Source organism: Solea senegalensis, linkage group LG5 (assembly GCF_019176455.1).
Source record: "Solea senegalensis isolate Sse05_10M linkage group LG5, IFAPA_SoseM_1, whole genome shotgun sequence".
NCBI lineage: Eukaryota > Metazoa > Chordata > Actinopteri > Pleuronectiformes > Soleidae > Solea > Solea senegalensis.
In genome coordinates, this window is record NC_058025.1 from 2,624,388 (window position 1) to 2,642,838 (window position 18,451).

Sequence of the window (18,451 nt, forward strand, 5' to 3'; positions counted from 1 at the left end):
CAAGGTGGAGCTAAGGTGGAGCTTGCGAAGTAAACGTACTGGTGGGGCGGTAACATTCGCGGTGAAATGCGCATGCTGACGTCATAAGCGCAGGGAATTCAACATCGAGCGTTTTATCGCCTATACTTACACTAAGCGGAACCACGAAAACATGACTGAGTATTGTTTTTCCACACTTTGGCGACTGGTAGGGCCCCCAGAGTCCCAAATATCAGTATTAAAATGGTTAAAAAGTTGATTTTGCATAATATGTCCCCTTTAATGGTAGACTCACACATTTGTGTTGCGTGAACGCTCAAACGCTTGTGTGCCTGACTAGATGCTAGCGGCGGCTATCAGAGGTTAGCAGAGCTGCTAATGTATATCCTGGCGATGTCCACTGTGTCCACCATTGTTGGGTTTAAACTTTACACCAAAAACATCACGTAGGTCTCCACTTCTCATGGCAGACTCACATTATGTAGGGTTTACTTTATCCAGTTAAACACATCTGCACTTTGAGCGGTTGACTCGGTTAACGACCTAGCAAGAGTTGCTAATGTTGCTACAGAAACCTTGACAGCGGGGAGCACAACCTCTGGGTTGTGTAGTATTTTGAGCTAAATGCAAAAGTTTGATTTGAATGAATATTCTCAGAACATGTGAGAATGTATGTGTGTGTTTATTTCAAGCCTCATATCAATTACATTAAAATCTAATCAAAAGAAGTGATTAATTAAATACCAATGTGCCAATGCCAATTATCTTAAAATGGCAAATATGACTGTGTCAATAAGAGTATTTGCTTTTATTCATTGTTTTACATAATCCATAAAATATGTCAGTATAGCTCTGCTGGAATCTGCCACGCTTAGACATGTCTGGAAATGAAGGAGTTACCTCATCCTCGTAGAGGGCGATGCCTCTGGCTCCGCCAGCTGTTGCAGTTCTCTTTGTCTGAGGAAGTGAGATTTCATTCCCGTCAATCAAAACAAGAAATACACACAAGGACATATTTTTAGAGCGTCACTGAGTTTCACTCACGGGGACAACTCTCTCCAGACACACGTTGAAGTTCTTCTTCTGGTTCATCTTCAGCTTCTTCAGCGCCACTCGGGTTTCCCCGATAAACTCATTGTGCCCAAACTTGTCTTCATCGCAGACGGAGAGTCTGAGAGGGAAATCAAGGGAGATCTTTGATCACACAAATGATTATACCTTTAAACAGTTCACGTGTGAAACATGAACGTGAGCGCGTGTGCGTGATGTAAAGCATCCACCTGAGGGTCTTACGCTGCATGTCCTCATCCGTCAGGCCGTGGTAGGTGAGCGTCTCATTCCACACGGGGTTACGGGTGTTTCTCAGAGTCTTTGTGCGCAGCTTGTTAGACTGTGAAGGGTTAGATCAGGACCAGGAGATTTAAAATATGTCTCGGGGGGAAAATTACAAGTGCTCAAGATCTTGTGACATTTGTGCTTTTTTTTTTTTTTATTATCACACGCTGCTGTCTCTAATCAAAGGGAAGCGACTCCGATTTGCCGGAATGGGCCACTATGACTGAACCGAACAAATCAGAGTGTCTCCGTCGACGCCAAATTTCACAATAATGCAACAACAAGTGTCTCAATACCACGGTGAAGCTGTGACAGAGGAGAGTGGAGGGAAGCAAGAACTACAGAGAAGTCGAGCGTGGTACGGCAGCACTACAGCCATGGACCGCAAATGCCTGCAGAGAGCGGTAAAGACAGCTGAGAGGATCACCAGGTCCCCACTGCCCTCACTGCACAGCATCTACCACCGCAGAGTCCACAGGAGAGCTGCCACCATCAGCAAAGACAGCACCCACCCACAACATGGACTGTTTACACTCCTGCCCTCAGGACGGAGGTACAGGAGTGGCAAATGCAGGACAACCCGTCTAAAGAACTCTTTTTACCCCACTGCCATCAGAATCCTCAACAGCTGAACGGGACTACAATAATCCTGTCACCTGGTTACACTGTCACTTTAATCTGTTACCGTCACTTTAAAACCTGAAACATGTCACTTTAAATCTGTTAAATTGCACAACCAGTCTTATTTCTTATTATATTTATTATTCTTATTCCTTGTTTATATGCATATGTTTACACTTATTTTATGCATATATGTTATTTTAGTTTCTCTGTAATATTTATATTTTTCTTATGTATATTTATACTTTTTTTCTACAAAAGCATCTCTTTTCTACTTTATGCTGGTGTTTTTGAGTGGACAGCAAAGTAAGAATTTCATTGTACAGGGAAACGTGTCTCTTTACTGTGCATATGACAATAAACACTTTGAATCTTGAATCTGAAGACCACACCAACAAGACCAAGATCAAGACGACAAGTCAAACGTGTGTTATGTGGACTCGTCTTGGTGTTGGTCTCCCTAAAAAGTCGCGGTGTCTTGACAAAACCATACAGTACCCGTCATCCTTTACACTCCACTTTTCTATGTTTTGTTTATGTTTTTCTGCTGATTTCATTTCATTTCATTGGCGAGATTGTCTCCATCTTATAAAATATAATAAATATGATAAGAAATACTGTAATCATCTGATGAATACATTAAAATCCACAAATGGCAATTATTTAAAAAGCAAATATCAGCCCCATTTATGTAATTAAATGATTTAACTCTAGTCTCTGGGTCACTGATGTTGAAGTTAAAAGATTTAGGATAATGATATTTGAGAAGAGACTGAACTGCGGTTTCCTGTCCTACTTCATTCTGGAAGTGAGATTTCCCTCAAAATTCTGCAAAACCTTTGAAAATCCCCAACAATGATTTTGTGAGATTTTTAGTATCAATACATCCCCCTGTTTCTACTTCCTAGCCATCATCCGGATGTCATTTGTTGATTTCGACCACAAGGTGTCAGGCTTGAGCTTGCACAGAGCCCTGGTCTCACCGTCAGCAGTGGCTTCTAAAGTTACCACCCTTTCCTGCGTTGCTTAGCAGGATATTAAGATAATAAATCTTTCATCGGGGTGAAAAGCTTCACGTAGGAGTGGCGCGTCCTTACCTTACTGGCCCCCGGCAGCAGATGAAGCTTGATGTAAGGATCTGCCAGACCGTTTGAGTCCATGGGCTTCAGACCCTGAGGAGAGACAGAGCACAGTGTCCATCACCTCATCTCCAGCAGCAGCAGCAGCAGCGGAGAGCAATTAAGCTAAAGAGCCATTCAGGAGCGTTTTAACACAATCCACTTGAATGTGATTGTTCCTTTGTGTGAGGCGAGAGGAGAGAGGAGAACGTTGGTACCTTTGCTTTGATGATGCTACACTGGAGGCTGTTGCTCTCCTGGTCGTAGTGCAGACTGAACTCTAAAGAGCCCAGAGTGGCTAAAAGAAAGGAAGAAAGAAAGAGAGAAAGAAAGAGAGAAAGAAAGAAAGAAAGAAAGAAAGAAAGAGCAGTCGTCACGTTAGGTCTGACACACACAGACACGGACTCTTGAATAATTCACTCAACGCATTTAAATGGAAAGAGACAAAATGTGACATCATGAGAATCAAGACTTCTGAAGAGATGGAACGCTGCGTTCACAACAAACGCAGCAAAGTTGAAGATTTTCAACTGGAGCGAAAATATTAAAGGCTACGAAACCTTGTGATCATGAAGTGATATTACGTCACATTAATCTGGATTTAGAATATAATTTGTTTTATATGGCAAAAAAAATTATGTATGTTAGAAATCGGCACAAAACCAATTTAATTTAATTTAATTTAATTTAATTTAATTTAATTTAATTTAATGTATGTTGGTGCCAAAACTCCATGGGGGGTCCTGAAACTTTAAAGGAAGATCGTTTTTATGATGTGAAATACAGATGACTCAGCATTTAAGTAAAATTGTGAGGAAAACAAAAATAATATGTAGTAAATGTGTGCAGCTGTAAACCAGCTGATTTATCTTGTATTCCAGTGGTACAACATTAAAGAAAACAGAGTTTTTGTCTAAAAAAACTCTGTGGAATCTAAAGTAAATAATAATACAGAGAGAATTGTGTTCCCAAAAATGGTAAAACATGTACTGTATGTCATAGAATGTAATAATTAATGTACATATTCAAATGTAGCAGTGGGGATCCTACAACTGTGAAAATATCCTCAGTCTCACTCCAGTTTGGAGCCAGTATCTTATGAAAACCAAAGACGAGGGCGTGTGGTAGAAAATAAATTAAATAAACAACTCTCAAAGGAAGACTTTCAGCAAATTAAGAAGAAACAAAAACAAAACAGTGAAGTGAAGTGCTGCCCACACTGCTGGAGCCGTTTCACTGCCTAGCAAAGCTGTTGGGGACAAAATAATCAAAAGTCAGATTTTATATAATCGTTAACTTTTCTGGACAGAGATTCGGCGTAAAAACTGAAGACGTTACTGGAATCAGTCAGCAGCCACCACACGGTCCTCCTCTGTTCTCACCGTCACATAAAACAAGTGCATTTTTCATCACCTGACACGGGGGAGCGGATCCAGGACGAGAGGGAATCTGGATCCTCAAAGCCCCACTGCTGCACCTCATATTATTTGCGCTGCTCCATGTTACCAGATCTCAATAAAATAAATTAACAGCCAATTCCCCAGAGAGAGAATACAGGCTGTTTGATGCTGCGGGCGCAGAGCATGAAAATGACATGGCACTATTCTTAGAATTAAAACTGGTTTATGGGCTATATGGGCTATATTTATATATATACATACATATATATATGTATATATATATATATATATATATATATATATATATATATATATATATATATATATATATATATATATATATACATACATATTTATATTTATATTTATATATATATATATATATATACATACATACACACATATACACACACATATATATATATAAAAAAAAATATATGAGTATATACATATAAATATATATATATATATGTATATATATATATATATATATATATATGTATATACTCATATATATATTTTATATGAGCCAAAATAAAAACAATCCCCTGAATTTACACTCATTCCCCATGATCACAAAGGAGGAAATGTAATTGTAGAAATGATTTGTACGGGTGTTCAGGCTCTTTGGTCACTCTGGCTGAGCTCCAGAGATCCTGTGTGGAGATGAGAGAAATCTCCGGAAGGACATCCGTCACTGCAGCTCTCCACCGCGCTGGGCCTGATGACAAAGTGGCCAGATGGAAGCTTATCGTCAGGGAAGGACTCATGAAAGAACCTGAAGGAGTCCAACGTCCAGAAACTAGACTAGACTCTGGTCTGGAGAAAACAACACCGAACGGTTGTGGGGGACGTTCAGAAGTGGACGTGCTTTCTTCTGGACATTTTTTGCATCGCGATAAAGGAACTCATGCGGTGCGATCAAAACCACAACAAGAGTGAGACAGGATCAAGACCAAAGTATCTTCAGACTATTGAGAGGATTGAGACCGAATCAAGACCGAAACTTTAAGGGATTGACACGAAGAAAAGACGCAGACATTTGGGGATTAAGAATGATTTATGACCAAGACCTTCAGAGATTGAGAAAAGACCAAGACAAGACCAAGACAAGACCAAGACTAATACAAAACAAAGACTAAAGGACTGAAACACAAGACAAAGACTTTTTGGGACAAAGCCTAAGTCAAAACCAAGACTTTTAGGGCTCTAGAGGCAGGACTTCAAGGAACAAAGACCAATTCAAGACAAAGACTATTGTGACTTTTATGGACAGAGACCAAGTCAAGCCCAAGACTTAAGGGATCAAAACAAATTCAAGACCTAGACTTTTAGGCACCAAGATCAAAACTTTTAGAATTAGAGATGAAATTAGGACAAAGACTTTAGGAAATCAAGACCAAGATGAGATCAAGACTTTTAGGGACTGAGTTTGAGTCTAGGCCAGGACTGCATCTAAAGAAACAACCCCTTATTCAAAATTCAAAAAACACAAAATGCCTCTTTTTACTGCTTAAATTGATAAGTGAGTAAAATATTTCAGTAGCTAAGAACAAAAGCCATGTAGAAGAAAAAAGGAAGACGTCTCATGCTTTCTGGACTGCACTGCAGCTTATGTTTCATTATTGATTTAGCGATTCACATCCTGATACACTTTCCCTCTGCTGACTTCCTTGCATATTGATTTTCATGCTTCGACAACATATGGTGCTTATCATCTGTCATTTTCCACCCAGTTCAAGAGAAGCTGCAGGAACAATACTCTCCGTTTGCTCGTTTGCTCGGACGATTGGTTATTTTATCGATATGACGTATTAGTGGTCGGCTAAAAGGCCAAATCAAGCGTCAGCAGAGAATGACTCAGGGGATCATGAATGCTGCCAAATTAAAAGCACAAATGCCCACAATTTTATGTCAGTTTATTTTCATTTACAAAATAAACGCCCCATCTGGTGCAACTTTCCCACAATTATTGATAAAAAATATGATTCATTTCAGGCTAAACGAGTTAAAATTAAACAAGATCACAAGCAGTCATGAGCAGAATAAACAGATGGTGCACTCACTGGCTTCATCGGAGTCATAGTCGTTGGCCTCCTCCTCCTCATCAGCCGGGGGAGGCTGCTGTCGGGCGGGGACAGAGCCGTAGGAAGCGGGTTGCCTCCTCTCCTCTCTCACCGCAGGTGGCGCTCTCTGCTCGGCCCCAGAGGAGAACGCACCTCCATCTCCTGCCAATCATGAATCATGCGATCATGAATCATGCGATCATGAAAGCATGAATACATACATCCGTTGATTGATCATATTTCACACTTAAGAACCAAGACACACAACATCTTAAATTCAAAAACCAAAAATAATGTCGCAAAGAAGACCACCGAAAACAAATTCAACTCCAAAATCCAACGCACATGGTTCAATATTTTGCTAATAACGCAACTTTGAAGAGAATCCTAACTTAAGTTTGAATAAACCAGCGTTTTAATTAATTCAACTTATAAAATAATCAATTTACAAATAAAATAATGGCATGCGGTCGCACATGTAGTCTGCTGTTAGCAGCACTAGCAATGCTAGCTAGTAGATAGATAGACCTAGCTAATTATACTGAGCTACCTACTTAGCTTGATAGTTAGCTAGATACATAGCTAGCTAGCTCGATATTTGTATCTAGTTATCTATATATTTAATCTTTATTTAGTTAACGACTTAGCTAGATAATTAGCTCAAGTTATATATAGTTATCTATATTTAATCTTTATTTAGTTAACGACTTAGCTAGATAATTAGCTCAAGTTATATATGGTTATCTATATTTAATCTTTATTTAGTTAACGACTTAGCTAGATAATTAGCTCAAGCTATATATAGTTATATATATTTAATCTTTATTTAGTTAACGACTTAGCTAGATAATTAGCTCAAGTTATATATAGTTATATTTATTTAATCTTTATTTAGTTAACAACTTAGCAAGATAATTAGCTCAAGACATAGCTAGCTAGCTCAATAGATTGTTAGATTGATCTAGCCAACTATATTTTGCTAGATAGTTAGCTAAATACATAGTTAGATAGATAGATACATAGCTCAATAGACAGACAGACAGATGGATGACAGCAGACACACCACTACTTTCAAGCAAGTGTGCAGTGTGTTTGGCTAGCATGAGTCAGCATTTTCATACTCTCATGTCCACTTTTCAGGTGAAGGACAATATTGTTGTGTTTCCTGTTCCTGTTCCTGTTCCTGTTCTTCTTCCCCAGCAACTCAGACAAACTGACATGTCCAAAGTTTATTATTGTTATTTACCTAATATTCTTTTCCGCAATCTCATCTCAAGACCGTTTTAAATGAAATAACTGGTTGCAGAATTCTTTAAATCTTTGGGAAACATGCAAAGCTTCCTCTCACCTTGCTGGGCCAGGGTGACCGACGCAGCGGACTGAGGTCTGGAGCTCTGAACAGGAACCATCTTCTTCATCACCACTGGACTTCCCTGTCCCGCCTCTTGAGGGCCAGCACCGCCGGTAGCCATCTGCGCGGCTGCCGGTTTGGGAGCTACAGGTGGGTAACCAGCACGGCCCTGTGGCTCTGGTCCTACAAATAACCAACAATACAGTCAACACACAGACTCAATGTCCTGATGTCATGGGGACAAAAGTGTCCTGATACCACCGTGGTCTTATGATGAAGTTTTTTTACACGTAACTCTGGTTTCCCTGAGTCATGAAATGAGAAAAGGTGACGGTCAAAAAAACCAACATTCCCTGACCTTCACGTCAGGGAATTTGAGCTCTATGAAAAGACACTTGACAAATTGTCACCCAGAAAAAAATGTGAGACAACGCAAGAAGAAAAACTTCCAGCCCCAAAACAGCACAAGAGTTCACGACCTACAGTACATCCAACAAAGGATTCTGTAGGTTATTTAAAACGTTTAAAAATCCTGTCATGGACAAACTTTAGTTTAGTTAGTTTTCTTTAATCTGCTATTTTAGGATTCGGAAATAAAACTATCTGTATGTTTTGTGTCCTTTTAATTAATATCCTAAACAAACAATTTTGAATGTAAATGTTATGGGGGGGGGGTTGTGATTTTACTACGATTCCTACATGAATAATGTAGCGACACTGAGCCTGAGACAAATGTCCTCAAGGGGACAATGAAGGAGGAAAATATCGAATGTAATGTAATACGAAGTTGTACAAAGAGACAAACGCTAAAGTTACACAGACCTTCAAGCATTTAGAGCGAACCAGGCATTTACTGTTATATCGATCAATAATTGACAACTAAATAAATCATAGATAGATATAGAATACAAGAAAACACAAATACTACTAATTGTAAAGTGAGATTAAATCCAGAATGTGCACGTGTGACCCGAACCCTGAGGTAGAGACGTACGAGCATAATCAAAAACCACTCCCGGCTCCTGCTGCAGTGGAACCTGTAATACTCCGAGTAATACTCTCTCCCCTCTCTGCAGACTTTTGATGTTGCAGCTTTTCCGTTGCAAAGACATTGACCTACATGCATTACAACAAGCTGTGGCAGCCGAATACTTTATATATGCAGCAGGTAGAGTATTACAGCCCTGCCTGCCTGTCTGTCTGCTCCAGCTCCGCTCTACATTTTACGATATGATGGAGAGAAGACATTGCACAGGTAGTGAAAGTGTGGAGTGGTTCTGTGATCATGCCAGAACCACCTGGAGGCTCTTCCCATGTCACAGCACACAGCTTAATTGAGCTCCTCATCCGCACTCCTCTGCCAAATAATAAAAGGTTGTGGTTTGTGGTCAAAACTGTCATTTTATGACCAAAGCTACATCCGCACTATGGCGTTTTCATTTCATTCGATGGTTTTCTGCGTCATAATCTGGGTATGACATCATATTTACACACCTGGAACCAGTAGATTCCCTCTATTACTTTTGCCTATTGTCTCCAAAGAGATAACAGCTTAAATTAGCAGCTACTCACCGATCACACAATGATAATAAATACTGTACTCTGTGTACTGTGTTGTCAGACTGTCCCCACAATAAAGACAGACAAAGTCATTTTGGTTGAACGTACCTGCAGGTTGAGGTTGGGTCGTGTCTTCTCTGGCTGCAGGAGCTGCTTTCTCGCGAGACGCCGCCGCAGCCGCTGCCGCCTCCTTGGCTCCCGCCTCTTTTTTAGTTAATGGCATGGGTGACGGCAAGAAATGCTTAGGAAAACCTTTAAAGAACCAGGCGCCGGACCTCTTCCACACCTGAGGGAAAAAACACACAAGCGAAAGACGTCCTTTATAAACCGTCCAATAAACAAACGGTTTAAGGTCTCTTGTTTGTTTGGTGGACTCGTGCGACGTCCTCACCTCTCGCTGTTCTCGGCAGATCTTGCAAAGCCACACGGCGCGAGGGCGACTGCCGCACTGCGTGCCGCACTTACTGCACATGCTCTGCGCAAGAGGAGACGATAGAGACGTTTACGAGACGTTATTAATACAAATAAAACAGCTCACTATATAAGATTTTTATGCTGATTGTCCATTTCTGGCTCAAAAAAGAGATAAATATTAGGCCACAGTTCCATGTTTATCTCCCGACAGCACATTAGTTATGTATAATTTGTGTTTTTTTTGAAAATTTAATCTGTAAATGTCTTTCACCTGAGTGAAACCTCCAGTGTAAAAGAACCAGCTAGTTTCTTGAAATCTAGAAATATCTTGTTTTTTTTAAATAAAATAATCTTGTTAATGCAGACAAACAGTGCAGAAATGATGTTTAAATGAAAACCATAATCCTGTTAATCCTTGGTATTAGAGAAAACCAGCAAAAATGTCCTTTTTTGGGGGAGTAAAAATGATCTCATTACAACCTTCTGTATATCTCTATACTGACTAAACAGTGAAAAATGACTGTTTAAAATTCAACTTAAACATTAAAAAGACTCCAATAAATCATCAAACATCTCAAGAGCTTCTTCTAAGAGTTATTACTTATTTTAAAAAATGACGACAGTGGGGACTAAGCTGCTTGACCCTTTATCTTTGCGACTCCGGGTGAGCGTTAGTGAAATCATTCATCATATCCTGAGTACGTGTTTCTTACCTTTTTGCAGTCCTCACACACCACACCGGTGACGCCGTGCGAGTTGAGCTGCTCTCCACACAGCAGACAGCGGGACACTCCGTCCCCACACACCGTCTTCTTCATGTCGTCCAGGCGGTTTATCAAGCGCCTGCACAAAAAACGTCACCACGTCCAAATAAATCACCGACAGTGTCACTCAGTTTTTTTTTTTTACATTGTACGAACTCTCACCCGATTCTCTCCTGCTCCATGGCCTCCATCTTCTCAGCACGGGCGATCACGCTGTTTATGATCTCTTTCTCCTCGTCTGTCAGGTCTGGATTGGAACCAGGACCAGGACCAGGACCGGGCTGTGTGGTCCAGTTGCCCCTGTAGGTCGACACAGTCTCCACTTTAGATTACACAACCTTTGTGTTGTTGTTTTTTAAGTTAAATTTAATGACACGGATGTAACCGAATTGCCAAATTTGCGTTATCGTGAGAACAAAAGTGTCTTGATTCAACTTTATTTGTATCACGCCAAATTACAACATGAACTACATTATCTCAAGACAACATCATCGAGAGCAGAGAAACCCAACAGTTCACACAATGAGCCGACTCAAAGCAGAATCAAAGATGTGTGGCCATCTGCCAAGGCAGGTTGTGGTGAAAGGAAAAAATGGGGGGACAGAGAAGAGGTGGGGGACAGAATGATATTGATTCCGTCGTGGGAATGTTTTACGGTTTTAAAACAATGGTTCATTTAGGGCGATTATTCAAGCCAATATTTAAATTTAATTTAAATTTCTGTTGTCAGAAACTTAATACACTTGACATTTTGTCAATAAAACTTCACCTTTTATGCATAAAATGTAAAAATTGTATTTATTTGATACATTTTTGTTTTTTATGACCTGTTTCATGTATTTAATTCCTAATTTTTACATTATTTTTGTTGAATATACTGTATATAATTGCACTGCAGTGCAGAAAGACTATTGTCATTCAATAACTGGTCACTGAAGTTTAGCAAATTTTTTGTAGTGTTTGTTTTTAGTTATATTTTATCAGATGGAAATCGTCTAAATATAAAGTCAAAAAAATCGACTTCTACAGGTTAGACTTTGTTCAAACTACCAAGAAAAAAATCCAGGTTTTATCCAGTAAAACACAACACAGGAAAACAGATATTTTTTTAAAATCAGAGCAAACGCATGACACAGCAGTGTGAACAGTGACACAGCACAAACACAGACAATAACAAGGTGACAACTTACTGTTCTTTCTCACTGGTGTCAAAGGCCAAACGTCAGAAAAGTGCAGGTAAAAACAAAGAAGAGGAATAGTTTAGTTTTTGTTGAACTTAAAAAAACAGAAAAAATGCCATTCTGACTGACTGTCAAAGTCTTTCACACTTACCCAGAATGCTGCATGTTCCTCTGCCTGTCGTTGGACATCCAGCGATCTGAGCTGCTGCTCATCACCGTGTCCGTCATGCTGCGCCGTCACACACACTCTGCGTCTGAAATAAACACAGACTCCAGTCAACTCACAGCTCACAGCTTCCGTGTTCAGATGCACATGGACTCGTTTTCCATGACTTCATAGCTCGCTTGGAACCTCAACAGAGCAGGTACCAAAAAAAAACACACCAGGTACCAGGTACTATCCCTGATGGAAAAGCAAAAGAGTTGAGTCATGCCGTGTAGAGGAGTGCCACAGGGTTCAATGCTGGGGCCCCTCCTGTTCTCATTCTATCTACTTCCCCTGAGCTTCCCCTGGCATGCCGTTGCATTTTTGTGCAGACGATTGTCGGATGTATGTTCCCCTGATCGGTAACAATGAATGGTCAACAATGTTGTGTTTAAATGTGTGCTTGAAAATAAATTGGATTGGATTAAATTATAGCATGAAACAATAGGAAAATGACATTATATTGCACCACAGACAAGAACACAAGAAATTGGGAGTCAAGCTCAACTTGAGGTTTTCAAAGAAAGGTTCCCCTCTTAAATCAATCCTAAAACGACAACCATCGTTGGGGTGATATGATAATGTTTACGCGTATTGTAGTAAATGCTTGTTTTTATAACAGAGCCAATTTGTTTGTGAAGTTTGAAAGCAAAATCTAAGGTCACGCTAAGATTTTTTTTAAGACAAACACACTGAACCTTAATTGACAAAATTCAATGACTTTCCAGGACTAATTCCCACAAATTCAAGCACTTAAGCAATGTGCTGCCACAGCTTGGGAGGGAGCGAAATGCATCGTCGCCGTCCTGTGAGAAGCACAAACCTCTTAACAGAGAACAACTTTTCATGTGCTTGGAGCTCCAACAGCCCTTTGTTCCGACTCATATCGAGATGTATCACGCCTAAAAATACTGAGATATTATTTATAAGCCATTTTGTCCGGCCCCGCTGTCGAGAGATAAAAGCTCAGACACACTCACAGCTCACACTTTCATCATTAGTGCTGCTGAGTGTTGTCGGCCTGTTTGTTCACTCTTTGACTGCAAAAGCTTATCTCCAGTCGTCGAGTGCATTAAACACTCAGACGGCTCCGTTTTTAGACTCAAAATCTTAGCAAATAATCAAGTCTTGATCCCCCTCCCACCCCCATAAAGACCAAACGTAATATAAACTTTCTAAAGTCATTAAAGTTAGGTTGCATTCACGATTGTAACGTTTGTTCCTCCCACAGTGCAAGCAAATGTTAACTGGACGCGAGAAACTAACAGTGAGAGAGTGAATGGCTGATTGTCTCTGCGTATCAATGCCAATTACTAAGCACAACGTGATCACAGGTGCTTGAAATTCTTGAAAGTGCTTGAATTTAGTACAAGAAAGAAGTGAAGTTGATTTCATAGATCTAATGATGGTAAGTTGATGAAATCTATCAGGTGTGTTGGAGCAGGGAAAACATCTAAAACACACAGGACAGGTGTTCCTGAGGACCAGGGTATGAAAACACGGTTTTAAAATGTTCTAAAATCCACAGACGGGCAAGGAACCATATACGGTACCTTCATAGACCTTGATTTACTACATGAAAATAAAAAATGTAACACATTTTTTTTTAAAAGTCTTTAGTTATATCCTCCAATAACACTCTGAGGTTGAAATTTTTAATTTCCAAGTAGTTCAAATGAGTGTCCTGTAAAGGGTGTGGCTGTGTCGACACATTTGCTCCTTGAATTTGATTTGGGAATTGGTCCTGGAAAGGCCTTGAATTTGATGTCAACCAAGGTTAAATGTGTTTGTCTGTCAAAAATCTGCTTTGCTTTTAATAATATTAGAAAATATATTTAAGTTAAAAAAAACTACTGTGTTTAGTGAACATTTTAAATCCAGTATAATCCTGCAAAGACTGGAAAGAAGCAGGTTTGGGGGGTTTTTACACGACGCATGATAATATTGTGAAGACCTGTTAAAGCAAACTGTGACACACTCTGATCCGTGTTTTCATACGTACGCGCGGTGACTCGTCTCTGACTCTCACACAGTCATCGAGTTTATATCACGCGGCCTTTTATCTGCGTCACCGTGACAACAAGTCATCATCTTTCTTCCTCCCGGAGCCGCTGATTCAGTCAAGTGGAGGCTCCTTCTTCCTCTTCTCGCTCCCGAGGCTAAATGTCATGTTGCCGACTAAGTGACATGACCATCAGCGGAGTGAGTGTTCACCACGTATGAACACATGAATACAGCAGGACGGACCAGGAACACAGTCATCAACACAGATGCAGCTTCTCTGTCACATGTGGAGGAGGTGAGGATGGATCTAGAACATACAGATCTGCATCTGCACATAATCTACACGTATGAACACATACACACAGTCACTCACTTATTTTTAGAAACACATGTAGAGAAACTTGTTTTCTCTGTGGATCTGTGACTCAGATTACAGGAGAGTACTAATTACATTAGATTAAATTAAACTAGATTAGACAAGACTAGGATAGATCATAATATTGGACGAGACAAGATTCGATTTGACTTGATTAAATTAAAATACACTACACTACATTACACTAGACTAAATTAATATGGATTACATGAGATTTAACAAAACTAGATTAGTCGAGACAAGACTGGATTAGACTCAACACGATTAGATTTGACTAGACTAGATCAAACAAGACTAGATTAGACAAGGATTGATTGTTAGACTAGACAAAATGAGACAAGACTAGATTCGATTAGACTAAATTATAATAGACTACATTAGATTTGACAAGACTAGATTAGTTTTGAATAGATTAGATTTGATTAAATTTGACTAGACTAGATAAAACAAGACTAGATTAAATTAGACTTGACTAAATTAGAATAGAATAGATCAGGCTAGATTAGACAAGGTTACATTAGGTTAGATTAGATCATATTAGCTAAACCTGGATTAGACTAGAAAAGGTTACATTAGACCATATTAGGTAAACCTGGATTAAACTAGACTAGGCCAGATGAGACTAAAATAAATTAAACCAAACTAGACTAGATTACATTGGATCATATTAGACTTGATGAGACTAAACTACATTGGATTAGATTAGACTTTATTGATCCCCCACACTGGAGAAATCTTTTTTACAGCAGCAGAGAGGTCAGAGGTCAACAAGTGACAAATAGTGCAAAAAGTCATAGAAAAGATAGATAAAAATAAGCAACACTATTACAAAGTATTAAATTATAAAAGCCAAAAAGAAAATAAACAACAGTTAAGGATTATTTCAAAGTCAAATACTATGGATTATCTACAGCAGCATATAATCTATCACTATTGGGCTCTTTGTTCTATAACAAGTTGTAAATTGGCAGAAAATTATTTTACAAAAAAATGATGAAGTAAGTTTTTAGGTGTTTTCACTTCATTATGTGTGAATTTGTTATTTTCCCTTAAAATGAGGTAAATACAAGTGGATTATCTTAGTCTCTGTAGTCAGTCAAGAAATTTAGAAAATAATTAACAGATAAATCAAATGAAAATGTTTTGTTTTTTTACTGAATCTAACATTTAAATTAAAAAAGTAGAACATGTGACTGACTTTGTTGCCTGTTTTCACTCCTCGCTAACTCTCAGTGTCCTGGATTATAGATTCTATTGGATAAAGTGACACTAAGTGATGCTTCACTTGAATTTCCAGGGCAACAATTCCCTCACCGTCTTTTGAAGAAGGACACACTTGTGAAACGGGGTTAATGAGAATCGGAGATCGATCGAGTTACCACAATTGGTTTCAGGTTAATTTATTGTTCTTCTAGTTGTCATTTTTGAGGCCTCGGGCTAAAACATACTTACTACATAATGGAGGTCACCTCAAAGTGCTGCTGCTGCAGCCGCCGTCCCACAATCCTTTACCCAGGTTTACTTAAGGCCATCGCTGAGTCTCCCTGGACTCACTTCAGCGCTACTCAGGTCCGTTTTCAAAAAGGTGCTGATGCTCAGTTGATTTTCATACCAGCACAGCAGAGATGAGTGATTTCATAATCCTTGTGAAAGTCCACGCACATTGAGTGACCGTCAATGCTAAAAAAAAATCAAACTAACGTATCGTGCAAGGTGACGGATGACGGCGAAAAAAATTAGCTAGCCGTTGCTAGCATAACGTTGGTTTTCTAGCCAGCGGAGATATCCAAAATTTTGTGTAAAAAACAAAGTCTACAGCTAAGAAAGGTAAAATCCTTTTTATCTATATATTATAGAATATTTGAACCCGGAAACCAAAAAAATCTGTAATGGCAAGAAATGTTAAAAAATGTATTCTTTTTCTTGATCAAGCTGATTTGAAGCATTTATAACTTTCAAGAATAATAATTAGTCATTTGACACCAGAAAGATTCTTATTTTCTGTAGGAGTTTCATATTTTAGTTTGCCACTGGTACTTAAACCTTAATGTTAGTTACATTTCTGTAATTAAATATAACCTTCTCTCCTTCCTTGACAACCATTTTCTACAGTGTATATAAGGGAATTAAGTAAATAAAAAATGTAAAAACTGTAAAAAAGCACTGTATTTTTTGCCTTGAATGTCATAGAAAATCCATATTGCGGAGTTAAAAAGAACTGGAGGAAAAATAACACTTTTCATTTCTTCATTTCCACCATCTGTCCTGGTGGCAGCTCAGAGTGTTTTATATATTAAGAAACGGCACAGCCTGAGATCCGGGAGAGTCTTGGCTGCTCCACACTTTCAGAGTTAAGTCCTGTGGTGAATCTGGAACATCATGCTTGGAAAAAAAGTCAATATCTATTTGCTTTTTTCAAAGAAAATGTCTCATTCACTGACATCCATAAATACAGAGTCGACTGATGTCGCAATAAATATCGTACAGTGGACATTTTACCATGATATGATTATATATTGAGAATCTAAATAGCAAAATCTGACACTTTCTCCCCAAGTGTTTGTTCTAATTTGACTGACTTTACAACTTCATTAAACAAAAATATAGTGTTTTTTCCCCATGATACACCTGAACCACTGATGAACAATGAGTCATTTCTTCAATTTAAGCCTCTTGTTTACACTAATATTCACCAGTATAGCCCAACTTATCATACAAACTGCTTAAAAAAAAATTGCATTTTACACCATTTATCCATTGGTTGGGCAAAAAAAAAACAACAATTACTCCATAGCTCTCAGAGATAATCTTACGGTGGTTACCATTTCACTAATTTTACTTTGGTATCCCTTTAAATTGAAATTTAAGATGATCTGATTGATAAAATAAATGATTTTCAGCCCTGTCCCAGGTTTTAAAGCGTTAAGGCCCTGGTATAATTCCGCGCACACACCCAACAGGTGGACCCAATCTACACGTGGACAGCACATGCGCAAACTGAACTTCTGCTCCACTGGTAGGTGGAGTATTAAGCCCTGCCCACCAAGCAGAAAAAACATTTCGACAACAGAGGAAGTAGTCGCCAAGGGCTGTCACACGAGCCTCAACCTGGTGACCCAAGAACCGACTGGCACCCCGACTCCCCCTGCCCGACGGGCCTTTCAAGCTGTGAGCCACTCGAACCAGACGTGTCCGAGGGAGCTGTCGTGTCATTCTCTTCTTCTTCTTCTATGGCAGGAATGAGTCCTATACCCTGCGTCCAGACTTGTATCGCCACCCTGTAGTATCACTGAAGTGAGATACTACAGGACCCTGACGCGTGAGTACACCAAGGTCCGCACAAAGTGACGAGCACTGCGCAAGTATACCACGGGCTAAAGGATTGCGACAAACATTAAGTGGGTGTTTTGATCAGTGGCGATGGAGTAAGGATCACACCTTTGGTAGGTTCCGTGTCAAACGGACTACCAACTCTGAATGTGGACTTTAAATGTGGCGAGGTACGAGCGTGATGAAAATATTGTCGGTTTTTCAGGTCGGTGGCTTTTAACGGAGGATTATCCCATGTTTTCTCTCAGACAATGGTGTGGACTGGAACCATCTGTGGAACCATCTGTGACGACTCTTCACCTCTCAAATGTGAGAAGAACATTGTACCACTTCAAGCGCACACACACACACACACACACACACACACACACACACACACACAGCGGGCAAAGCTCCAGCTCCTGCTTTGTTGGTAAAACAAACAGGAAAGATCATCCACTGACCAACACGCCATCATGCTGTTATCCCGCTATCACTGTTTGAGCAGACCTCATTCTGGAAATCAACACGGCAACACAGTGAATGAGCACAACTAATCCTTCGGGGACGCGTATCCAGTGATTGTTCTTTAATATTTCAGGAGACAAAATTTTGTCCTACTGCTTATTTTAGACTTCATTCATATACTTTATTTTGTCCCCTGGCCTCATTGCAGAGTTACAGAGTGTGGGGCCAGGCGATAAAATGGTCTGGAAAAGGAGACTGCAATAAAACTCAGGCCGTTAACGATGATATGTTTTTGACATT

At 39.5% G+C, this 18,451-nt stretch overlaps 1 protein-coding gene across 1 annotated transcript in view; it reads right to left on the minus strand.

Annotated features, from left to right (window-relative positions):
• The window catches only part of LOC122770144 (rabphilin-3A-like), a 28,317-nt gene that overhangs the window by 5,011 nt on the left and 4,855 nt on the right, over nt 1-18,451 (minus strand). Inside the window, exons 2-14 of the mRNA XM_044027148.1 lie at nt 11,941-12,043; nt 11,799-11,810; nt 10,771-10,908; nt 10,558-10,687; nt 9,822-9,905; nt 9,539-9,716; nt 7,868-8,053; nt 6,520-6,681; nt 3,272-3,351; nt 3,033-3,107; nt 1,260-1,369; nt 1,024-1,150; nt 880-936 (exon numbers count right to left, since the gene is read on the minus strand). Coding sequence (XP_043883083.1) covers nt 880-936; nt 1,024-1,150; nt 1,260-1,369; nt 3,033-3,107; nt 3,272-3,351; nt 6,520-6,681; nt 7,868-8,053; nt 9,539-9,716; nt 9,822-9,905; nt 10,558-10,687; nt 10,771-10,908; nt 11,799-11,810; nt 11,941-12,017 — 1,416 coding nt within the window. The 5' untranslated portion in view covers nt 12,018-12,043. The remainder of the gene's footprint in view (nt 1-879; nt 937-1,023; nt 1,151-1,259; nt 1,370-3,032; nt 3,108-3,271; nt 3,352-6,519; nt 6,682-7,867; nt 8,054-9,538; nt 9,717-9,821; nt 9,906-10,557; nt 10,688-10,770; nt 10,909-11,798; nt 11,811-11,940; nt 12,044-18,451) is intronic.